Source organism: Canis lupus, chromosome 2, assembly GCF_011100685.1.
Source record: "Canis lupus familiaris isolate Mischka breed German Shepherd chromosome 2, alternate assembly UU_Cfam_GSD_1.0, whole genome shotgun sequence".
Classification (NCBI taxonomy): Eukaryota; Metazoa; Chordata; class Mammalia; order Carnivora; family Canidae; genus Canis; species Canis lupus.
The window spans coordinates 22,532,568-22,559,201 of record NC_049223.1 but is presented as its reverse complement, the minus strand read 5'-3'; the positions used below and the strand labels follow the sequence as shown (position 1 = coordinate 22,559,201).

The 26,634-nt window shown below is 41.9% G+C and overlaps 1 protein-coding gene across 1 annotated transcript in view; it reads right to left on the bottom strand.

The window, feature by feature from the left end:
- Positions 1–23,986, bottom strand: part of CCDC3 (coiled-coil domain containing 3) — a 115,337-nt gene extending 91,351 nt beyond the window's left edge. The window contains exons 1-2 of the mRNA XM_038530113.1: positions 23,480–23,986; positions 20,695–20,869 (exon numbers count right to left, since the gene is read on the bottom strand). Of these exons, the coding sequence (XP_038386041.1) occupies positions 20,695–20,869; positions 23,480–23,853 (549 nt within the window). The 5' untranslated portion in view covers positions 23,854–23,986. The remainder of the gene's footprint in view (positions 1–20,694; positions 20,870–23,479) is intronic.
- Between the last annotated feature and the right edge of the window lie 2,648 nt (positions 23,987–26,634).

Below are 26,634 nucleotides of genomic sequence, written 5' to 3'. Positions count from 1 at the left end.
GTCATCTTACAACACCCAGATCAAGTCCCCTCTCTTCCCTGAGCTCTTCCTAGACCAAGACCTTACTAATCCCTTCTTTCTCTGACTTTCTAAAGTTTTTATTGTCTTGATCAATCATGTAAATTAGGAGATTATTAAATATCACAGTAGTAAGAGGGCCTACCGTGTGAGGAAACCGTGCTGGATCCTGGGAATACAGTAAGTAGCTTACACGGAATTTATACTCTAGATGGGGGACATAGATATTAAACCAATATTTGCACTAATGATTAATTATATTTGCAAGAAGTGCCACAAAGAAAATTAAGTTTGTTCTAATAGCATAATTGGAGGACAAAAGCAGACCAGCTGGATAGAGGAAGGAAAGCAGGTATAAAGTGAGTCAGAGAAGTAACACTCTATAAGCAGATATGGGAGGCAAGAGACCACTGGGCAGGAAGAAGGATGAAGATCATAAATAGCATGGATCTGAAGTCAGGAGATCACAATCTCACTTCTAGCTCTGTCACCATCTTCCTACATTCCATTTGACGGGTCCGGCTCATCTGATTCAGTGTTGTTATTAAGAACAGAAATAATACTTCGTATTTATAGAACCCTCTGAAGAGTAAAATCCTTTCATTTTCTACAGATGAAACAATTCCAAAGAACAAAATATTAAGCATGTATTTATTATGTGCTAGGCACAAAGATCCATAAAGGTGAATGGATTTGCCTAAGATTCACATTAGTTAGTGGGTAGTGTCTCAATTAGAATCCTTCTCTCCTGAATCCCAGCTCTGGATTCTTTCCAAAGGCATCCATGGCCTTCCACAATGTGGCCTAACCCTAACTATGCATTTTTCCACTATTCTCAATGCTATGTGCCCAACTGCTGAAATCATCCCCAGATCAATGCTTACTCCAGGCCATCTAAAATTCTGGTCCCTAATGTGAGGTCACACAGTTTCACAATTCAGATTGTGAAATGTTCCCTACCCTTGAGTGCTCAAGTACCACTTCCTCTTCTACTATTCTCCCATCACCAAGTTGCTCTACAGCAGTGGCTCTCAAAGTGTGAGGATTCTTGAGGGATCCCAAGAGCCTTTCAGGCCATCCAAGAGATCAAACCACTTTCAGAATAATACTTAGAGGTCTTTGTCACTGTATTGACCTTTGCACTGCTGGCATAGAAGGAAAAGCAAAACTACTGGCCCCTGGTGCAAATCAAGGCACTAGCATAGAATTATACTACTAGTTACTATATTCTTCAGTGCTCTGTGTTGGCAGAAAAAAAAAGGCATGCTTAATTTCCTATTTTTGATAAAGCAGTAAAAAAAAATCATTAAAAGTTGACCCTTGGATACACATTTTAAATACTGTAAAGAAATCAGAAGTACACATAAAGCACTACTGCAGTTTATCAAAGTACAGCAGTGATCTCAAGGAAAAGGACTCAGGTGATTGAGTTCTGGGCTGACCTAGTGGCTTTCTTCCTGAAACACTATTTTTGCTTAAAAAATTACAACTGTACTTATAAGATTTGAGCATTTAATAGACATTTTCTTCAAAAGAGATAAAGTAAGACTGTAACTTCAAAGAAAAACACAGTATTTGTTGCCAATGATAAAGTTCAAGATTTCAAGCAAAAATTGGAATTCTAAGAAACTTACCTCAGCGTGCTTAACATTTTCCCAATGCTAAAAGACTTTCTTGATGAGATGGATGATTATATTTATGGATTTTTTTAATATTGTATAACTAAAAGTCTCAACATTTATAAGATCTGTGCAATTCTGTGAACTAATTTTCCGTATTGTCAATTCATCATGTTACAAAATCATGCATGGGTTAAAAAAAAATTCCTTTAAAGTACAAGACAGACTAAAGATGGACTTTCCTGTAGGAATACAAGAAGTTCATTGATAAGGTTTCAGGTCCTGCACTGTAACATTTTTTTTAATAATAAATTTATTTTTTATTGGTGTTCAATTTACCAACATACAGAATAACACCCAGTGCTCATCCCGTCAAGTGCCCCCCTCAGTGCCCGTCACCCATTCATCCCCATCCCCGCCCTCCTCCCCTTTCATCACCCCTAGTTCGTTTCCCAGAGTTAGGAGTCTTTATGTTCTGTCTCCCTTTCTGATATTTCCCACACATTTCTTCTCCCTTCCCTTATATTCCCTTTCACTATTATTTATATTCCCCAAATGAACATACAATGTTTGTCCTTCTCCAATTGACTTACTTCACTCAGCATAATACCCTCCAGTTCCATCCACGTTGAAGCAAATGGTGGGTATTTGTCATTTCTAATGGCTGAGGAATATTCCATTGTATACATAAACCACATCTTCTTTATCCATTCATCTTTCGATGGACACCGAGGCTCCTTCCACAGTTTGGCTACTGTGGACATTGCTGCTATAAACATTGGGGTGCAGGTGTCCTGGCGTTTCATTGCATCTGTATCTTTAGGGTAAATCCCCAACAGTGCAATTGCTGGGTCATAGGGCAGGTCTATTTTTAACTCTTTGAGGAACCTCCACACAGTTTTCCAGAGTGGTTGCACCAGTTCACATTCCCACCAACAGTGTAAGAGAGGTTCCCTTTTCTCCACATCTTCTCCAACATTTGTGGTTTCCTGCCTTGCTAATTTTCCCCATTGTAGTTTTGATTTGTATTACCCTGATGGCAAGTGATGCAGAGCATTTTCTCATGTGCATGTTGGCCATGTCTATGTCTTCGTCTGTGAGATTTCTGTTCATGTCTTTTGCCCATTTCATGATTGGATTTTTTGTTTCTTTGGTGTTGTTTAATAAGTTCTTTATAGATCTTGGAAACTAGACCTTTATCTGATACGTCATTTGCAAATATCTTCTCCCATTCTGTAGGTTGTCTTTTAAGAGACTCACTTTTTAAGTTCTGATGTGGTATTTTCTTGATTTTAGGATTTTCCCGATTAACTGCAGACTCAAACCTCACTTTAAGAACTACAGATCCTCTTTCCCATTTCTATTTGCTTTTGATCATGATCAATGCTTTTGATCTCATTTTTTGAGATAAAAATCAATTAAATGCTATTCTTTCCCTCCCTGCAATATGTTCTACTCAAGCTTGACTAGATGTTCTTAATGGGCCAAATCAAATAAAGATCAACTTCCAGTGCTATTCAAGATAAAACAAGCTGAATACAGCCTATGGCTTTTATTGGTACAATTAAAATCTCTGCACAGAATACAAAAGGCAACCACCTTAGGACTCTGAAAACTAAGAAATTAGAGACAATAGAACCTGAACCAACAGAAGCTGAATCATTATATTATATAGCACCAACTCTAGGACAAATCCCTCTTACCCAGAACATCCAGGAAACAGGTCCCAGTGTATTAGAGAGTATAGAGTAATTCTCTGGATTTTTTTCCTCTTTTTCACCACCGTGTCCTAAGGCTAACCTAGCCTCAGGTCTGCACAGTCATCATGATATAGGAAGGTAGAAATAGGTAACCTGAGTAGACTCCACTATTAAAGAAATTTAATGAGTTTGAAACCTTCCAATAAAAGAAAACTCCAGGACCAGATTCACTTAAAAAGTCTACCAACCTGTTATGGACCTAATTGTGTCCCTCCAAAATTCATAATTAGAAGCACTGACCCCTACTACCTCAGAATGTGACTGTATTTGGAGACAAAGCCTTTAAAGGAGTCATTAAATTAAAACAAGGCCATGAGGGTGTGCCCCAACCCCACTTGACTAGTATCTTTATAAGTAGAGATCAAGATGCCTAAAGAGACACTAGCGATGCTCACACACAAAGGGATAACATGTGCACACACAAAGGGATATCATGCCCCTTGCAGAGGGCAGTCATCTGCAAGTCAAGAAGGGAGCCCTCAGAGAACCCCATCCCTGTTGGCACCTTGATCTTGACTTCTTGCCTCCAGAACTATGAGAGAAAAAAATTGATGTTTAAACCACCAGCCACAACTGTATAGTATTTTGTTATGGTATCCCTAGTAAATTAATGCACAAATATTTAACAACAACAAACACCAATGCTATACAATCTCATCCAAAAAATCTTATCTAATATCTTATTCAAGAAGAGAGAACAAAACTCATCTTGTGAAGTTAATACTACCCTGATATCCTTTTTTATTATAACTACAAATATTCCTCAGAAATATATTTTAAAATCCTCAACAAATTATTAACAAAATTAGTCCATCATTATATAAATAGTAGGGCTTATCCTGAGACTATAAGTATGGTTCAGCATTTGACTCTCAATGTAGTTCACTTTATTAACAAACTAGAGAAAAATCTCATGATCATCTCAAATGCAGAAAGAGCAGGAAACAAAATTCAACTTCAACTCACAGTTAAAATTCTTAGCTAACTAGAAATAGAAGTGAACATCCTTAGCCTGATAAAAGTTATCTACAAAAAAACTATAGCTAATGTACTTAAAGTAGGCAGTCTACTCTCACCACTATTATGCAGCTCATATGGTTAAGTCCTAGCCAAATGCAGTAATAACAAAAGGTACATAGACCTGAAAAGAAGAAGTAAAACATTCTTCATTGACAAAATGATCATTTACATAGAAAATGCAATCTACAAAAAGCTTTTAGAATAAGTGAGGTTACCAAAACTGTGGGTTACAAGGTTAATATGAAAAATGTATCAATCGTATTTCCATATAGCAAGAGACTATTAAAAATAAAAACATTAAGAAGAGTACCATTGATCATAACACTAAAAAAATGAGGTATAAATCAAACAAAATAGGTATAGGATCTGAATGCTACAATCTTAAATATGAAAAGTACAAAACAGGAATCCTAGAGCTAAAGAATGCAATAAATGAACTTAAAATTTCAATAAAACAGCTCAATAGCATAACACAAGTGTCAGAAAGGATTGGTAAACCTGAATGCAGGCAATGGAAATCATCTAGTCAAAGAAACGAAAAGAAAAAGATGAAAAAGAGCAAAGATAACTTAAGAGACCATCAAGAAAACCAATCGATATGTATTATGGGAGCCTCAAAATGATGAGTGAGAGAGAGAGAGAGAGAGAGAAAAAGGGGCAGAAAGCCCCTCAAAGCTTACTCAAAAGAAATAATGGCTGAGAGTTTCCCAAACTTGGAGAAAGAAATACACACCCAGATCCAGGACACCCAAAGATTATCAAGAAGATAAACCTCAAGAGACCCATACCAGGACACATTATTATCATACTATCAGAAGTTAAAAGTAGAATTTTGAAAGCAGCAAAAGAAAGGTGACTAGTTACACCCTCCCCCAAAAAGACTGTCAGAGGATTTTTCAGCAGATAACTTGCAGGCCAGAAAAAAGTGGGATGATATATCCAAAGCACTGGGGGAAATAATACCAGCTAAGAATAATAACCTCCAAAAATGAGATGGAGATAAAGATTTCTTGAGACAAACAAAAGCTTAGAGAGTTTACCATATGCCTCACACAAAAAGCTAAGGAGAATTCTTCAAGTTGAAATAAAGTACACTTAACAAACCTAAGAGAATAAGAAAGTATGAAACTCATTAGTTATGGTAAATATATAGACAAAAATAGAATTCTGCAGTAATATGGAACTCCTACTTCTATAAAAGCTAAAAGAAAAAACAGAAGTATTAGAAACACCTAAACTATGTTAATGAATATACTTATCAAAGGTAACTGTGACATTAAGAACACAGAATGTGGGGGATCCCTGGGTGGCTCAGCAGTTTAGAACCTGCCTTCAGCCCAGGGTGTGATCCTGGGGTCCCGGGATTGAGTCCCACATTGGGCTCCCTGCATGGAGCCTGCTTCTTCCTCTGCCTGTGTCTCTGCCTCTCTCTCTCTTTCTCTCTCTGTATTTCTCTCTGTTTCTCATGAATAAATAAATAAAATCTTAAAAAAAATACAGAATGTGGGATTAGGATCAAGATGATAGAATAAGAGGGTTCTGAGCTCATCTCATTCGACAACACACCAGATCTGCAATTACATATAGACAAGTCTGAGAATAACCTAAAGCCTAGCAGAACAGGTCCTCCACAGCCAAAGATATAAAGGCCATATCCATCATTTGCTTCAACGTGGATGGAACTGAAGGGTATAATGCTGAGTGAAGTAAGTCAATCGGAGAAGGCCAAACATATGGTCTCATTCATTCAGAGAATATAAAACATAGTGAAAGGGATTATAGGGGAAAGGAGGGGAAATGAGTGGGAAAAATTAGAGAGGGTGACAAAACATGAGAGACTCCTAACTCTGGGAAACGAACAAGGGGCAGTAGAAGGGAAGTGGGTGGGAGGATGGGGTGACTGGGTGACAGGCACTGAGGGGGGCACTTGATGGGATGAGCACTGGGTGTTAGGCTGTATGTTGTTGGCAAATCGATCTCAGATAAAAAAAATTAAAAAATTAAAAAATAAAAAGACAATAGAGGCCATACTGAAAAGGATGGGAAGTGAGGAGACACAGTCTAGTTAGGATCCATACCCCTAGCTGGGCAACCCATAAGCAGAAGGGACATCATAGGGATTGAAGTCCTCCATGAGAAGTGAGGGGTTCAAACCCCACATAGGGCACTCTGAGACTTGCACCAAGATGAGCCACCACAATGTTTGGCATAAAAAAAAAAAAAAAAAAAAACAGTGGAGTTTAACTCTAAGAGAGAAGGGCTATAGAAAACAAAAACTCTGGGACGCCTGGGTGGCTCAGCGGTTGAGCATCTGCCTTCAGCCCAGGGCGTGATCCTGGAGTCCCGGGATCGAGTCCCACATCAGGGTCCCTGTGTGGAGCCTGCTTCTCCCTCTGCCTGTGTCTCTGCCTCTCTCTCTCTCTGTGTCATAAATAAATAAATAAATAAATAAATAAATAAATAAATAAATAAATAAATAAATAAATAAATAATAAAACTCCACTCTTAAAGGGCCCACATACAAACTCACTAGCTCTGAGACCCAGCACAGAGTAAACAGTTTGAAAAGCACCTGGACCATACATGAAGGACATTTGTTGAATTTTACGGCAGGTGTCAGAGGGACAGAGACCTGTAGAAAATTTTACCCAGGAATTTAGGTGCTGGCAGGTACCATTTTTTTTGCCCTCCTCCTGTCTAGCTAGCCTGACATGGATGGGAACCAGTTCTGACACTGCCCGCTCATCTTGCTAACACGGTTTACCATACGCCCGCATTTGCACTGCAGATGTGCCTTGCCCAATCAACCCACCCCGGCAGGGACCCATCCAGTGTGGTTCCAGCCACACCACATCTGGCAGGTGGCCTTGGCAGAATGACCCACCCCACTGAAAGCAGCTCCTACTCAGCACACATCCTCAGGCAAAACTAGTACCCCCCCCCATCAGCTCCTGCTATGCCAGGCGTACCCCCCTAACCAGTTCCTACCCGGCCACACCCAGCAGGTGGCCTCATCTGGGACTAGCACCCTTACAAAGTGGCTCCTGTACCCCCCCCCCACACCTGGCTAATGGCCTTGGAAACCATGCTCCACCAAAGCAGCTCCTGCCCAGGGGTAGGGAATGAAGCCCTGTGCAATAGTACACACAGCAACTGCAGGCAGGACGCTCAGACAGCTGCCACTCACCAAGGGGTACATCAAGTCCACCCTCCAATGTGTCCACCTGTCTTAACCCAGCTATGAGAGGAGGGTGCATGTACCCACTCAGGGGACACCTCTGGAACACCTGGTTCTGGTGAGCAGTAGGACTGCACTTCTGGGCTCCAAGGGACTTCAAGATCAGGAAAGATCTACCTAATCTGCCTGGTACACAGGAACAAAGACAGAGAGCCAGTTAAGATGAGGAGAGGGGACAATGTTCCAAATGAAAGAACAAGACAAAAATCTCAGAAAAAGAACTAAATGAAATGGAGATAAACAATGCCCCCGGATAGGGAATTCAAAGTAAAATTGTCATAAAGATGCTCAGCAAACTTGGGAGAAGAATTGAAAGAATTGAACACAGAACTTCAACAAAGAGAAAATATTTTAAAACAACTGGGGCACCTGGGTGGCACAGTCAGTTAAGCATCTTCCTTCAGCTCAGGTCATGATCCCAGGGCCCTGGAATCAAGCCCTGCATCGGGTTCCCTGCTCCATAGGGAGTCTGCTTCTCCTTCTGCCTGTCGCTCTCCCTGCTTGTTCTCATGTACATGTTCTCTCTCGCGCACGCATGCTCTCTCTCTCTCTTCCTTCCTCCCTCAAATAATATATACATACGTACATACAAATCAGCTGAAGAATAACTGAAATGAAAAATCCACTAGAAGGATTAAACAGCATATTCAAGGACACAGAAGAACCAAGAGGTAATCTGGAAGATAGGGTAGTGGAAACCCTCCAAGACGAACAGCAAAAAGAAAAAAAAATTTAAATATGAGGATAGTTTAAAGGACCTCTGGGACAACAATGAGCAGATTAACATTCCCATTATATGGTTCCAGAAAGAAAAGAGAAAGGGGCAGAAAACTTATTTGAAGGAATAATAGCTGAAAGCTTCCCAGGTCCAAGAATTAGAGAGTCCCAAATAAGAGGAACCTGAAGATGTTCACACTAAGACACATAATAATTATAATGTCAAGAGTGAAAGGTAAAAAGAGAACCTTAAAGGCAGCAACTAGTTATGTACAAGAGAACACTCTTAACACCAAGAATAGATTTTTTTTTCAGCAGAAACTTTATAGGCCAGAAATGAGTACAGCAAAGTATAATCTACATAATAAAATGGAAAAAAACCTATAGCCAAGAATACTCTACCTGGCAAGGTATATCATTCAGAATTGAAGGAGACAAAGAGTTTCCCAGACAGGTTGAAGTTAAAGGAGTTCATCACCACTAAAGTGGTAAAATGGCCTTACAAGAAATGTTAAGGTACTTCATGAAGCAGAAAAGAAAAGGCCATAAATAAGCTTAAGAAAACTGTGAAAGAAAAAAAATTTTTTTAAATAAATAAATAAATAAATAAATAAAAAGAAAACTGTGAAAGGAAAAATCTCATTGATAAAAGTCAAGAGTATATTGACTATAAAGCTATTATGAAAGTTAAAAGACAAATAGCAAAATCAAGTAGGTCTACAATAATTGTTCAAGGGATAGACAAAATAAAAACATGTAATAGATGGCATAAATTACACAAAATGTTGGAGGGATGTTAATATAGGCTCTTAGAATATGTTAGACCTTAAGCAACCAACAATTTAAAATAGACTGTTAGGCATAGATGTTATATATAAACCTCATGGTGATCATAACCAAAAACCTTTAATAGATACACAAACAATGAAGAGAAAGAAATCCAAGCATAACAGTAAAGTCAAAGTACAAGGGAAGAAAGCAACAGAAGAGCTACAAAAACACTATATACAAAAATAAACTCAAAATGAGTTACAGACCTAAATGTGAAACCTGAAACCATAAAATTCCTAGAAGAAAATATAGGCAATAACTTCTCTGACACTGGCCACAGAAACATTTTTCTAGATACATCTCCTCTGGCAAGGGGAACAAAAGCAACATTAAACCACTGGGACAATATCAACATAAAAACCTCTTGCACAGCAAAGGAAACAACAAAACAAAACGGCAACCTACTGAGTGAAAGTAGATATTTGTAAATGATACATCCGATAAGTGGTGAGTATTCAAAATATATAAAAGAACTTATACAACACCAAAAAAACAATCCAATTTTAAAATGGGCAAAGGATCTGAGTAGACTTTTTTCCAAAGAAGACATCCAAATGGCCAACAGACACATGTTGTTCAACATCACTCACCATCAGCATAATGCAAATTAAAACCACAATGAGCTATCACTTTACACCTGTCAGAATGGCTAAAGTAAAAATGACAAGAAATGACAAGTACTGGCAAGGTAATGGAGAGAAAGGAACCCTGGTACACTGTTAGCAGCTCTGCAAATTGATGCAGCCACTGTGAAAAACAGTATGAAGGGTTCTCCAAAAATTTAAAATAGAATTACCATAGAATCCAGTAATTCTACTACCCAAAAAACACAAAAACACTAATTCAAAAAGATATATGTGCTTCTACGTTGACTACAGTATTTATAATAGTCAAGATATGGAAGCGACCCAAGGGTCCATCTACAGATGAATGGGTAAAGATGATGTGGGGTACATGTACACAATGGAATATTACTGAACCATAAAAAGGAGATCTTGCCATTTACAACAACATGATTTAGAGGGTATAATGCTAAGTGAAATAAATCAGAGAAAAACAAATACCATACAATTTTACTTATATGTGGAATTTAAGAAACAAAAACAAAAGTCTGCTCTTTAAAGATCTCAGAAAGAAATGCAAGAAAGAGAGCAAGAGCAGGGAGAGGGGCAGATGGAACAAGAGACCCAGACCCCTCCCCCCTCTGCAGAGCAGATAGCCTGATGTGAGACTTGATCCCAGGACCACGACCAGAGCTGAAGGCAGATGCTTAACCGACCGAGCCACCCAGGCACTCCAAAACAGAGTCTTAAATACATAGAACAAATCGGTTGTTGCCAAAGAAGAGGAGAGTGAGGGGCTAGGTGAGAATAGATCACGAGAACTTATGGTACACATATCCTGATGAGCACGGAGAAGTGTACTGTTACTGAACAAATGTAAAATGGTAAGTTAGTTATACGTCAATAAAATTCTGCCAGAAAAATATAATAAATCAACAAAATAGTAGGAAGTGCATAGCTACTAAGGATTCCTTTAAATGTAAATGGTCTAAATGCTCCAATCAAAAGACATCGGGTGAGAGAATGAATAAAAAAAAAAAATGAGACCCACTATATGCTGCCTATAAGAGGCTCGCTTCAGACCTAAAGACACATACATACTGCAAGTGAAGGGATGGAAAAAGTTTTTAAGATTATTTATTTATTCATGAGAGACACAGAGCGAGAAGCAGAGACACAGGCGAAGGGAGAAGCAGGCTCCCAGCAGTGAGCTCAATGGGCAACTCGGTCTCAGGACCCCAGGATCACGACCTGAGCCAAAGGCAGATGCTCAACCACTGAGCCACCTAGGTGCCCCGGAAAAGGATATTCTATCCAAATGGAAATTAAAAAAAAAAAAAAAGGCTAGGGTAGCAACACTTACTAGACAAAATAGACTTGAAACAAAGACCATCACAAGGGACAAAGAAGGGCATTGCATAATGATAAAGAAATCAATCCAACGAAAGGACATAATTATAAATACCTATCCACCTAACATAGGAACATACGAATAGATCAAGCAAATATTAACAGACATAAAAGAAATTGACAGTAATATACTGAGTGAGACCTTAAAACCCCACTTATAGTATTGATACATCATCCAGACAGAAAATCAATAAAGAAAAAGTAGCTTTAAATGACATGTTAGACCAGATGGACTCAACAGACACATATGCAACATTTCATCCAACAGCAGAATACACATTCTCTTCAAATTCACATGGAACATGCCCCAAGATAGATCACAAGTTAGGCTATGAAAGATGTCTCAATAAGGGGCATCTGGGTGGCTCAGTGACTGAGCATCTGCCTTTGGCTCAGGTCATGATCCCGGGATCCTGGGATCAAGTCCTACATCAGGCTCCCCAGAGGGAGCCTGCTTATTCCTGTGCCTGTGTGTGTCTCTGCCTCTCTGTCTCTCATGAATGAATGAATGAATGAATGAATGAATGAATGAATGAATGAATAAATAAATAAATAAATAAATAAATAAAATCTTTAAAAGGAAAAAAAGTCTCAATAAATTTAAGAGGACTAAATTCCTATCAAGCACCTTTTCTGACCACAAAGGTATGAAACTAGAAATTACAAGAAAAAAAACTGGAAAAACACAAACATAAAAAGGCTAAACAATATGCTACTTACCCAGGGAAGAAATAAAAAAAAAAAGAAATCAAAACGCATCCTGGAGATGAATGAAAATGGAAAATTGTTCAAAAATCTCTGAGACACCGTAAAGGTAGTTTTAAGGGGGAGATTTATAGTAATTCAGGCCTTTGTCAAAAGAAAACAAAACAAAATAAAAACCTCAAAACAATCTAAACTTACACCTAAAGCAACTAGAAAAAGAAAAACAAAGCCCAACGTTAGTAGATGGAAGGAAATAAAGATCAGAGAGGCAATAAATGATATACAGATTAAAATTACAATAGAAAAGATCAATCTAGGAACTGGCTTTTTGAAAAGATTAAAAAAAATAAGGTTTTTTTGAACTGATAAATCTTTAACCAAATCATCAAGAAAAAAAGGAGCAGATTCACACTCAAAAGAGAAGTTACAACTAACACTTCAGAAATACAAGTGATAAAAGACTACCAACAATTGCATACCAACCAATTGAAAAACCTAAGAGAAACAAGTAAATCCCTAAAAACATAGTAACATAATACTGAGTCAGGAAGAAATGTAAAATCTGAACGGACTATTAGTAAAGAAATTGAATTAGTAATCAAAAGTTCGGGATCCCTGGGTGGCGCAGCGGTTTGGCGCCTGCCTTTGGCCCAGGGCGTGATCCTGGAGACCCGGGATCGAATCCCACATCGGGCTCTCGGTGCATGGAGCCTGCTTCTCCCTCTGCCTGTGTCTCTGCCTCTCTCTCTCTCTCTCTCTGTGACTATCATAAATAAATAAAAATTTAAAAAAAAAAAATTTAGTAATCAAAAGTTCCCAAAACTCCAGAACTAGACACAACACCAGTGAATTTTACCAGACTTTTATTTATTTTTTTTATAGACTATCCATTCATTCATGAGAGATACACACACACAGAGAAAGAGAGAGAGAGAGGCAGAGACACAGGCAGAGGGAGAAGCAGGCTCCATGCAGGGAACCCGATGCCGGACTCGATCCCAGGACTCCAGGACCACGCCCCGGGCCGAAGGCAGGCGCTAAACCACTGAGCCCCCCCGAGATCTCCTTTACTACACATTTAAAGTGGAATTAATAGCTATCCTTCTCACACTATTCAAACAAATTAATGTTCCCAAATACATTCTACAAGGCCAGGATTGCTGTTATCAAAACGAAAAATACGGGGATCCCTGGGTGGCGCAGCGGTTTAGCGCCTGCCTTTGGCCCAGGGCGCGATCCTGGAGACCCGGGATGGAATCCCACGTCGGGCTCCTGGTGCATGGAGCCTGCTTCTCCCTCTGCCTGTGTCTCTGCCTCTCTCTCTCTCTCTCTCTCACTCTCTCTCTCTGTGACTATCATAAGTAAATAAAAATTAAAAAAAAAAAAGAAAAATACTACGAAAAATTATAGGCCGATATTCCTGATGAACATAGATGCAAAATCCTCAACAAAATAAATTCAAAGATTTATTAGAAGGATCATTCAATACAATCAAGTGGGAATTATTCCAGGGATGACCCAAGAACCACAAAAATCAACATGATAATGCACCTCAACAAAATGAAGGATAAAAACCAGATTATTGCCATAGATGAAGAAAAAGCACTTGAGAAAATGTCAACATCCATTTTTGATAAAGAATCTCAACAAAGTGAGTTCCGAAGGAACATACCTCAACATAATAAAGACCATGTATGAAAAACTACAAGTAACATCACACTCAATAATGTAAAGCTGAAAACTTATCCTCTATAATAATCAGGAACAAGACAAGATTATAGTCACTGCCATCACTTTTATTCAACATAGTACTGGAAGTCCTAGCCAGAGAAATTAGACATGAAGAAAAGGCATCCGAATTGGAATGGAAGAAAAACAATGGTTTCTATGTGCAAATGATAGGACATTAAATATAGGAAACCCTAATATATAAAATCAATATACAGACATCTGTTGGATTTCTATACGCTAATAATGAATTATTGGAAAGAGAAATTAACAATCCCATTTACAATTGCACAAAAATAATAAAATGCCTAAGAATAAACTTAACCAAAAATGTGAAACATATATACCATGAAAATTATAAAGCACTGATGAAATAAGTTGAAGACACAAATGGAAAGACATACCATGCTCATGGATTGGACGAATTAGTATTGTTAAAATGTCCATACTACTCAAAACAATTTATATATTCAATGTAATCCCTATCAAAATACCAATAGCATTTTTTCACAGAAATAGAACAATCCTAAAGTTTATATGGAACCACAAAAGACCATGAATAGCCAAAGCCATCTTGATAAAGAACAACAAAGCTAAAGGTATCATCCTTCCACATCACAAGCTACACTACAAATCTACAGTAATCAACACATTATGGTACAGGCACAAGGACACAGAGATCAAAGGAACAGAATAGAAAGCCCAGAAATAAACCACATATATAGGGTTAATTAATCTACAAAGGAGGAGGCAAGAATATACCACAGGGAAAAGACCGTCTCTTCAATAAATAATGTTGGAAAAAGTGAACAGCTACAAGAAAAGAATAAAATTGGACCACTTTCTTACACTACATACAAAAATAAACTCTAAATGTATTAAAAACTGTAAACGTAAGACCTGAAAGTATAAAACTCCTAATAGAAAACATAAGCAGTAAACTTGTGGACATTAGTCTGAGTAGATTTTTGCATAAGTCTCCTCAGGCAAAAGCAACAAAAGCAGAAATTAAAACCGCTTCAAACTAAAGCCTTTTGCACAGTGAAGGAAACCATCAACAAACTGAAGAGGCAACCTACTGAATGACAGAAGATATTTGCAAAGGATATATCCAATAAGGGGTTAATATCCAAAACATATGAAGAACCCACATAACACCAAAAAAAAATAATCTGATTTAAAAATAGAGGATGGCAAAGGAAACAATCAACAAAACTAAAAGGCACCTATGGAATAGGAGAAGATATTCACAAAGGACATATTAGATAAGGGGCTAGTAATCCAAACTTAACACCTCCAAAAAAACAAACAATCCAGTCAAGAAATGGGCAGAAGACATGAACAGACATTTCTCCAAATAAGACAAATATCCAACAGACATGAAAAAATGCTCAACATCACTCAGCATCAGGGAAATCCAAATCAGAACTACAAGGAGATACCACCTCACACCAGTCAGAATGGTCAAAATTAACCACTCAGGAAACAACATGTTGGCGAGGATGCGGAGGAAAGGGAACCCACCCTACACTGTTGGTGGGAATGCAAACTGGTGAAGCCACTCTGGAAAACAGTACAGAGGTTCCTCAAAAAGTTAAAAATAGAACTACCCTACAACCCAGCAACTTGCATTCTTAGGTATTTATCCAAAGGAGATAAAATTAGGGACTTGAAGGGGCACATGCACCCCAATGTTTATAGCAGCATTATCAACAATAGCCAAAATATGAACCCAGATGTCCATTGACAGACGAATGGATAAAGGTGTAGGTTCTGTGTGTGTGGAATGGAATAGAATTTTATTTAGATAAGAATGAAATAATGCTATTTTGCAATGACGTGGATGGAACTAGAAGGTATTATGCTAAGAAAAATGGTCAGAGAAACACAAATACCATATGTGGAATTTAAGAGACAAAACAGATGAACAAAGAGGAAGAGCAGGAAAATTAAAATAAGAAAAATTATAAGAGACTCCTAACCATAGACAACAAACTGAGGGCTGCTAGAAGGGATGTGGGGAGGGGATGGGGTAACTGGGTGATGGACATGAAGGAGGGCACTTGATGTAATGAGCTCTGGGTGTTCTATGCAACTTATGAATCACTAAATTCTACCCCTGAAGCTGGTAATATGCTATATGTTAACTCAGTTGAAATTTAATTTTTTAAAAAATGGGCACGGCAGCCCGGGTGGCTCAGCGGTTTAGTGCAGCCTTTGGCCCAGTGCCTGATTCTGGAGACCCAGGATCGAGTCCCTACGTCGGGCTCCCTGCATGGAGCCTGCTTCTCCCTCTGCCTGTGTCTCTGCGTGTGTGTGTGTGTGTGTGTGTGTGTGTGTGTCATGAATAAATAAATAAATAAAAATCTTTTTAAAAAATAAAAATAAAAAATAAATTTTAAAAAATGGGCAGAGGACCTGACTAGCCACTTTTCCAGGGACATAGTGAGGGCCAACACACATGAAAAGATGCTCAACATCACTAATCATCAGGGAAATGCAAACCAAAAGTACCATGAAGTATTACCTTGCACCTGTTAGGACAGCTATTACCCAAAAACTAGAAGATACCACGTGTTGCAAGGATGTGGAGAAGAGGTAGGTCCATCATATACTGCTGATGGGAATGTAAATGGATACAGCCACTATGGGAAACAGTATGGAGGTTCCTTAAAAAATTGAAAATAGAACTGCCAGATGATACAGCAATCCCACTTCTGGGTATAAACCCAAACTGGATAAAATCATTACCTTGAAGACTTACCTACACTCCCCAGTTCAGTGCAGCATTTTTCACAATAGCCAAGACAGGAAACAACCTATATGCCCAATGGCAGATGAAAGGATAAAGAAGACGAATGGATAAAGAAGATGTGGTCTATGTATACAATGGAATATTCCTCAGCCATTAGAAATGACAAATACCCACCATTTGCTTCCACGTGGATGGAACTGGAGGATATTATGCTGGGTGAAGTAAGTCCATCAGAGAAAGACAAACATTATATGGTCTCATTCATTTGGGGAATATAAAAAATAGTGAAAGGGAATAAAGGGGAAAGGAGAAAAAAAAGAGTGGGAAATATCAGAAAGGGAGACAGAACATGAAAGACTCCTAACTCTGGGAAACAAACTAGGGGTGGTGGAAGGGGAGGAGGGCGGGGGGTGGGGGTGACTGGGTGACGGGCAGTGAGGGGGGCACTTGACAGGATGAGCACTGGGTGTTATTCTATATGTTGGCAAATTGAACACCAATAAAAAATAAATTTATAAAAAAAAAGAAACTGTGGTATGTATACACACAAAGATTATTTGGCCTTTAAAAAGGAGACCCCGCCATTTTCAAAATGGATGAAGGATGGACCTGGAGAGCATTACGCTAAGTCAGACAGAGTAAGACAATTACTGTCTGATTTCATTTACATGTGGAATCTAAGAACAAACCAAACACACACATATACAATGAGTTACCACTGCACACCTATCAGCATGTCTGTTTTTTCTGACCATACCAAGTACTGATGATGATGCAGAACTGGAGCTTTCATACATTGCTAATACAAATCCAAAACATTACTGCTGCTCTCAAAAAGAATTTTGCAGTTTCTTACAAAATTAGACATACACTTACCTTATGACCCAGCAAACCCATCACAGGTATTTACCCAAGACACACTGAAATTTATGTGCATACCACAACCTGTACGTGGGTCTTTTCGGTCTGGTAGCCTAAGATTGTGAACAACTTAAATCTCTCTCAACTGACAACTGGATAAATAAAACTGTGGTACATCCCTGAGACACAGTGGAATACTCAGCAACTAAAAATAAAGTGAACTACGAATGAACACAAAACAATTATCAAATGTATCAAGCTAAGTAAAAGCAGCCAATCGAAAGGAAAAAAAAAAAGCAACATACTGTATGAGTCCATTCATAAGGTACTCTGGAAAATGCACAACCAGTGTTGGAGTAGTAGACCCCATGAGTTCAGGTTAGGAAAGGGTCTGACCAAAAAAGGGCAGAAGGGAGGTTCTTTGCAGTGATGGTACTTTTCGGGCACTGGGGTTAGTTTTGATAAATACACATGGTTGTATAATCACAACTCTTAACAGCATATGCAAGAGAGTCAATTTTATTGCATATGGATTTTTGATATTAATGTAGAAAATGAGACAGAAGGCTTCTGCTTACTTAGGCATCCTGTCTTTCTGGATGAGAGACAGGATGTCTAAGTAACAAATGTGTAAAACCCATAAAAGGGTGCACCAAACCTACAACAGTAAATAAAATAGTTATCTCTGCCCTTGGGTAGTTTGGACAACCTGAGTAGGCAGGGTCTGAATAGCAGGAAAACAGAGACCAAGTGGTGTGAACAGGATGGCTGCCATCTTTAAATACAACAAAACCCCTTCCCTCAACTATTCTACCCCCTTCACCAGCAGCCTTAGATGTATGAAACCATCCACAGGCAAACTTCAACTCCTTGATGAGTTGTCTACCCTCACTCATGCCCCACCACCCTATTCCCTCATGTTATGGAAAATGTCCTCATTTAGGTCACCTAAGAGAGCTTACTCCTCAATAATCATTTTACTTGACTTCGCAACAGCTTTTGGCTCTGATGATCACGCATCCTTCTAGGAACACTCTGTACCCTTGACCCTCCGGGCTTTCCCTCTACATCTCTGAATGCTCCTTCTCAACCATCGTTAGCATTCCACAAGGCTCAGTCCTACTCTAGGGCCTATACTCTGCTCTCCCTATGTGCAAAAAATCCCTGAAAATCTCATTCACATCCAGTCTCAACAGACACTGAATTATTGTTACGTCCCAAAGGTCGATTTTCCACTTAGAGCTCTTCTAAAAAGCTCCAAACTTACAGATTCAACCCCTATTCAAGAGCTCACTTGGCTCAAAATGACTCCGATGGCTCAAGAACCCCTCAACTCTGTACATTCAGCATCCGACACCTGAATTCCCCTACCAAACCTTTCCTATTCACATCTCGCAGAGTCAGTCCTGGCATGCAGCTCACACCAGAAACAAAGAAGTTAGCTTTGACCCTCCTCTACCTCTTTGTGACCAAACCATCAGGAACACCTAATCTTATCCCCTAAATCTCTCTCAAATTTGTCCACTTTACTCCATCCCTACCGCCTCTACATAGTCCAGCAACTACCTAGGAGCTTTATAACCACTTCCTGTTCTCACCACATCACTTGGATTCCCTCCAACCCAGTAGGTTTTTCAAAATGTAAACTTGATCCTGTCCCCCTTCCTTTCACAACATAAAAGGTTTCCCATCAGAATTAGGACAAAGCCCAAATCCTCACTAGGTCTGGCCCCAACTCAAGCTCTTGTCCCATCCTCCTCAGTCACTCCCTTTGCTCCAGCCAAGGAGCTTTCTTTCATTCCCTCAAAGGCATCATGCATTGTGCTGCCACAGGAACTTTCCACAGATTCTTTGGAGTGCTCTCATATCTCCCTGATCCCAGCATTAACTAGGATGCCTCTTCATCCATCAAATCTTAGCTTCAGTATCAATTCAACAGAGAAGGCTTTCTTTACCCTTAAGTCTAGGTCAGAATCCCTGATATTTTTTTGGGGGGGAGCATATGTTTTCATTTAAAATTATGAGATCATTAATGGGGTCTTTTGATTCTGTCAATCACCAACACTAGGACTATGAGCTTCAGGAGAACAGGGGCTTTGTATTTTGCTCAATATTGAAAAACTAACATCTAAAACAGTAGCTGCTTTATAGTAGGTATACAGTATTTGCTAAAGATTGGACTCTGCAGTCCCACAAACTGATGTCGAATGTCATACATGTCCACACACTCTGTAACAGCAACATACTGGAAACAAAGCTAACCACCTATTAACAGAGGACTTGATTAAATATATTGTGATACATGCACTCAATGGAATGCTATGCAGCCATTTAAGGCAACTTCACCTACACTGATATAGAAAGATCTTCAAGATCTACTTGTGAATAAAGGCAACGTATAGCCAAGTATGCGTAGTGGGCTGCCACTTGGGTCAAAGGAGACCATAAATAACATAAGTTTGAATTATTTGTTGGATGAAAATACTCATTGAACAGTAACTCTTTGTTTAAAGGGTAGGTGGGAACCAGATGGGTAGGCATCAGACGTGGAAGAGAAACTCTATTGACTACCATTCTACACTTCTAGATGTGGGGACCCATGGGAGCCACTTACCATGTGCAAATTAGTTCATCAACCCATAAAAATAGTCCTTGTCCCATGAGATGCCTACACCCTCCCCCCATCAGAACACTTCTAGCAGTCTCTCACACTGCCCTAAAAACATGGGAGACCTGGCCTGGGGCCACCTCCTCTACTGATCTGGTCCTACAGTCATCCCAGCTTGAGTATGGCAGTGCCGTCTGCGACAGTGACAGTTTTCAAAATCTCCCCACAACTCTGACAACTGTCCCAGATGGGCAGATCTCTTTTACATTTTCATACCCCAAATTATCTTAACCCTTACATTCCACACTGCTTTGGCCACCCTATGCCTCCAGGTCTTCACAACTAGAGTTAACAATCATGGAAGGGTTAGCTAGGACAACCATTTCCTGGAGGACTTTCTCTTCTCCCTTAGAAGATTCCCTAGAGCCTTATGCTATCAATAACAGTAATGATCTAATAATCATAATGGCTCTCATGTACTGAGTACTTACTCTGTCATGCACTATGTTAGAGGCTTTACATATTTTCATTTTTTTTACTTTTTTTCTTACATAGGTAAATCCCACTGCATCAACCCTATGATGTAGTTTGTTCCCATCTTACAAGAGGAGAAACTAAGGATAGGTTCCCACCTTCATTCAATCTGTTCTTTCACTTTATGAGGAACCCCATACCAGCTAGTAAAGTCTCAGGAATCTAGTTAGTTTATAAGAAGTTTGTTTGTCTGTTTGTTTAAACGCCAGGGGAATGGGAAAGGTCTGGGCTTCTGGAAGAGTACTCTTGACTCCTTTAGTCACGAAATTCAGACAAGACGTAGCTATTCTATTATTTCGCTGTGACACGGGAACAGTCAATTCTTACCCTATTGTCTTCCTGGATCTCCCAGTCACTGGAAAAAGTTGCCAGTTGCTGCCCTTGAGAACAGTTCGAAAACTGGAAAAGGCTGGAAAACATCCTTCTGTTCTCTTGAGTGTCTGGAAAGATGGCATCTTGGAAATTGACTCCGTGAGGCAAGAGATTATAGTTTTCATCCATCCTAATGGGAACAAAGAGGAAAAAAAGTAGAACTGTAGGCTGTACAGCCATAGGGTATACCAGCTTTAATCAAGAGTTGTAAAGACGGACCATCTTGCCATTACACAACTAGGTCTCACAGGACTCTCGTTAGAGGACTTACCATTTCTAAGTGTTTCTCTGCCTCACACTACAGGAGTCTATCCTTAAGGTTTTCCAAAAGGGGAGTTTGGATGAAGGGTTGCCGGGGAGGGACGTTGTGCAGATGTGTTTGTCTACTTGTATATCTCCCAAGTGGCCTACTTTTTCACAGTGTTCCTTGTTTCTCAAAGGAAATGAAAGCCAGTTATAATGACCAAGGTTCGAATCCCGCCATTGCTACTTGTCACATATCTGATTGGAGAGGAGTTTCCTGGATTACCTAAGCTTCACTATTCCAGTCGCTACTCCACCACCATGATGGGGTGCAAGGACCGCATTAGATAAAGTATCTGGCATAGAGCAAGTGCAGTATAGACATTAACATTTTCATCGAGCTAAGAATAAATAGCCTGTTGGAAAGACAAAGAAATCCCGTACAGAGAAGAGAGGGAGAAGTTACCCTCCAGCACAAATAGGGACTCACCAGTGAGCCTCCACTGCCACTTTTCCCTGTGACACTGCCCAGAATCTGTCCTGATCTCACCAGGTCCCAGAATAACAGGGGAGGAATGATTTGTATGCCGTTGTTAACACACTTCAGGGCAACACAGCCCTGTGAAATGCAAATCTGTCAGACTACCAGTGGACTCTGTATTTCTGCCCTAAACTTTCTGTAAATATGTCAGAGGGAAAGATGAAAGGGCTGGCTGACCACCACAGAGCCACTGGACAAAGCTCTTTCATGATAAAAATCAGGAAAATATAATGTCTGCTCAAGTTCTCCAGCTTTTTTCTTCGGAAAATAAAGTTTCAGCGACTAGTAGCTTTATAGCTGGGTTCTCAGTATCCTTCCTCAAGAAAAACAGGAGAAATCTGAGTTTCTTTGTATCACAGATACCACCTCACTCCTTGCTGACTTTATTTAGAAACTATACTTCCCCAGAAATTTAAAAAAAAGGGGGGGGGGGCACAACATAATCTCAGCAAACCGCCCAAGCCAACACAAAGCACGCCATGTATTCTAAACTTAGAGGTTCTGGCTCCAATATGGAAAACATGTGTTGCCATGAGCTAATGAACGTCCCCGGGTGGATCTTATGGTTTTCTTGTTCAGGCTCATGTGAAATCTCAAGAGCTAAAAGTGAATCTGCAGACTGAGGGCATGGTCATTCCAAAGGTCCTCGTCGCTGCTTCCCGGACTGGGGAGACTGGAGCCACTGCCAGTCTGGACTGTGGGTTCACTCACTCACTAGCTAGATATGTAGGTAACATTCCAGGTCAACGTTTCTCGCAGCTGCTCTAGGGCACTCTAATTCAACCGGCGGCAGCCAATGCATTTAGGGTTCCACCTGCTGTTCTCTATCTCAAACTTCAAACCCATTGACTGAACTCACACGCATGAATTCCATCTTGACTGCAGGCCAACTTTCATGGAACTTGACAAGATTCCAGGGGTCTCCAGTCGGAGGGGGCCTCCTGCCTGCTTCACCTAGGTTCTTCAAAGCACTGGGAGCCAGGTCCTCCTCCCCAGCAGGCCCCCCCCCACCTAAATCTCTGCTATTTTGAAAAGCCAGGCACTGAGATCTGCTGGTGGTGGACAAGGGGTGAAACAAAGGGACAGTTGGGCTGCACGCCTCACCATCCCTAACTTGGCATTCAAGCAGGTGCGGCAAAGAGGAACTGGGCCTTCCTTAGCTCACCTGCACAAGTGTGCTGCGGCTTCACTGTGTTTTCATCTCAACCAACCTGGTTTCCCGCGTAGGGAGAGAGGGAGGCAACTGAGGTTCTTCCCAACACAATTTGTTCAAAAATTCACAGGGAGAGCAGAGCTGGAATTCCAACAACAGTCTGACTTGAAAGTTGATGCCCCCGCCCTCACCATCCCAAGCTACTCACAGTGAATCCGATTATTTTTTTTATTGGAGTTCAATTTGCCAACATATAGCATAACACCCAGTGCTCATCCCGCCAAGTGCCCCCTTCATTGCCCATCACCCAGTCACCCCAACACCTCCGCCCACTTCCCCTTGCACTACCCCTTGTTTATTTCCCAGAGTTAGGAAATAAATAAGTTAGTTTATTCTTTTTCTCTAAAAAGAATAAAAAGAGGAGCCAAGTGGATTGTTGGAAACCACCTTGGGCTTTTGCCTGCAACACTCTTTGATGCATTCAGCCCAGAAATCCTCCCTGGTTTCTGTTTTTTCAGTGGCCTTAGCCGAATACACCCAGGACCTTTGTCCAGACGTCGCACGGAGCAGGAGAGAATAAAGAGTTAAAAGGTGACGGGCACTGGGGGCTATTCTGTATGTTAGTAAATTGAACACCAATAAAAAATAAATTTAAAAAAAAAAAGAGTTAAAAGGAAAGGAGCCCAAGGCGTATTCCAGGATCCCTGGAGTTCCCGGGCTGGCTCCAGGTGCCCCTGGGGGGGGGGGGGGGGGGGCAAAGAGCGCGGGAGGAGGCGCGGGCCGAGGTGAGGTGCGGCGCTCACCTGAGGAAGAAGAAGTAGGCGTAGTCCTGGACCACGGTGTGGGAGTGACACGAGAAGTAGCCCAGGCCCGTGAGGTTGAGCCTGGAGCCGGCGGGCACCTCGAGCATGCTGCCCCACGCCTGGTCGCACAGCATCTCGATCTCGGCCGAGTAGAAGAGCCCCGCGTCGCCGGCCTCGTACTGCCACGGCAGGTAGTTGTAGGGGCCGTGCACCTCGTGGTGCAGCGCCAGCACCCTGGCGTACACGATGATCTCGGCCAGCTCGGCGCGGCAGCCCTCGCTCAGCGGCCTCCACTCGGACGGCAGCTGGCAGCCGCGGGCGGGGTCCGGCCGGCCGGCCAGGCAGAGCGCGGCGAGCAGCAGCGGGCGCAGCATGCCGGCGGGCGCGGCGCGGGGAGCGGGAGCCGGAGCCGGAGCGGGAGCGGGAGCCGCGCGGGAGCCGGCGGGGGGCGCGCTAGCCGGGGCGCATGGCGGGGACCCCGGGGCCGCGGCGCGGGGCGGGGCGCGGGGAGAGCGGCGGCCGCCGGGAGCCGCCGGGAGCCGCCGGCGTCGGGGAGCCCGCGGAGCCCACAGCGCCGCCCCGCCGGCCGGCCCAGGGCAGCCCGCAGCGCAGGGCTCGGGCGCCGCTCTCCCAGCCGCTGGGCCCGCCGCGCCCGGCCCTGCGCGCCGCCTTAAGTAGGGGTCTCGGGGCGGGCCGCCGCCTCCTGCCCTGCCCCCCGCGACGGGGCGTGGGCGGCGGAGGGCGGGGGTGGGGGCGCCGCGGCGCGCGGCGTCGGTGCTCCCAGGCCCCGCGCGGTGCAGGGCGAGCGGGGGCTGCGCGACCCGGTCACCGGCTGCCGCGGTGCGCTGGGCCCGCTCCGGACGCGTGGCCCCCTTGCAGTCCTCGCTGCTTGGCCGCAGGACCCTGTAGGCGCGTTTGCGTGGTCCCGGGAGTTCTTTTATTTATTTATTTATTTATTTATTTATTTATTTATTTATTTATTTATTTATTTATTTATTTATTTATTTATTTTTTAAGATTTTACTTATTCATAAGAGACAGAGAGGCAGAGGCAGAAGCAGGCTCCAAGCAGGGAGCCCGACGTGGGATTCGATCCAGGGTCTCCAGGATCACGCCCCGGGCTGCAGGCGGCGCTAAGCCGCCGAGCCTCCCGGGCTGCCCTCGGTAGTGCTTTTGCAGTCGAGAGATCCGCGGAAATCAAATCTGCCTTTTGCTTTGCAAAAGTTAATTTGGAAATGCAGCGTTTAGATTCCCCCCCCCCCCTTGCTCTCTTTCACGTTGCTTACTATCTCATGATAATCTTAGGAAAGCCTTAACGAGAGATTTGAAAAGCCATTCTTGTCCCGATTTCCCTAAAGCTGAGTGATTTATAGAATCCCTGCTTCCAGATTCTGAACCCCCGACACCTGAGGAATAAATTAAGAAGTGAATTCCAACCAGCTTTTCACAAGTCAGTGCGTGAGTCTGAGGAGACCCAGGCTCAACCAAGTCTCTTTCTCTCTACACTCAGCAGCAGCTCCTTTTATCTCCTAATTGCCCTAAGTGTTCCTAATGTAGTAAGAAGAAAAAAAGGAGGATGTTTATTTGTAAACATATTTATAGTATTTTTCTATATGGATTACATCGTGCATATATAATCGTGCGTGTAATATGCACTTCATGGTACATGTCATACACATTGTATGTAATATATATTTATAATAAATGTATGAGCAGAACTGCCTTAAAAATGGAAGACTCTTTGTTCCACAAGCATCTCGTTTACCAAGGTTTCTGCAAGTCTGAGTCTTGGAACCAGCTAACTTCTTCCATTCACTGAAGAGAAAGTTCTTAGGGAATTCTGGAAGGAAAGGTAAAGAGAAAAGAGGATAAAGAAGTGGGAGAGGAAGTTTTGAGGCTGGGCCTCACCTCTCTATGGTCCCCAAATCTTCTTCCTGTGATCCCTAAATCTTCAATTCAGGCGATTTAATTCACCAATGCTTGTTGTGACCGCAGTCTTTGAAAGGTAACTCTGTGGTCCAGACCTGGCCCTGGCAGGCCAGTGACTCTGGAGAAAGAGACCATGAGGAAGCACAGCTTCAGGCAACAGGCGGACATCCATGGGAGGGCGTTGGGCATCCCCAGAAGCGGAATGATCAGGACTCCAGCCAGCCCTGCCCAGCTGGTGAGGGAATGGCGAGCTGCCGCTGACATGCAATCACATTAGCCCAGAATCTGATCAGTGACTCAATCGACCAAGTTCTTGTCCCTACAAAGTCATCTGTGATGAGCCTATAAGCAGACAGAAATAAGAATGAGGGGGGCACCTGGGTGGCTTAGTGGTTGGGTATCTTCCTTCCCAGGATCCTGGGATCAAGTCTCACATCAGGCTCCCTCAGGGAGCTTGCTTCTCCTTCTGCCTATGTCTCTGCCTCTCTCTCTGTGTCTCTCATAAATAAATTTTAAATTTTTTTAAAAATAAGAGTGAGGGCTTCTCACAGATAAGAACTAATCCCTCCATAGCTAGTAGTCAGCCTAGACCTTCGATGAATTTTCCAGAAAAACCAGTTATCATTAGAGGGAATCAAGTCAACAGTCGTTCTGATGATATGACCCCTCCCCCATACACACACCCTGTAGTAGATACCAGACTTTCACAATGGATAAATGGTGTTCAAGGATGACTTCCAACACCATATGTCAGCACTGCTCACTTGTCTTTCACTGAATATATAAATTAGGAAACCTTGTAATGTCATGGTCATAGTCTACTAGGGCTGCCGTAACAAAATACACAGATGACGTGGCTGAAACAACAGGCATTTCTTTTGTTACAGTTCTAGAGGCCAGAAGACCAAAATCCAGACGTCATGAGGGTTGGTTTCTGGGGAGGGCTCTCTTCAGGCTTGTAGACAGCTGCTTCACCCCGTGTCTTCACATAGCCTTTCCTTTCCTGCATGGAGAGAGAAAGATCTCTGATGTCTCTTCCTACTCGTATAAGGACACCAATCCTGGGATCCCTGGGTGGCACAGCGGTTTGGCGCCTGCCTTTGGCCCAGGGCGCGATCCTGGAGACCCAGGATTGAATCCCACATCAGGCTCCCGGTGCATGGAGCCTGCTTCTCCCTCTGCCTGTGTCTCTGCCTCTCTGTCTCTCTGTCTCTCTCTCTCTCTCT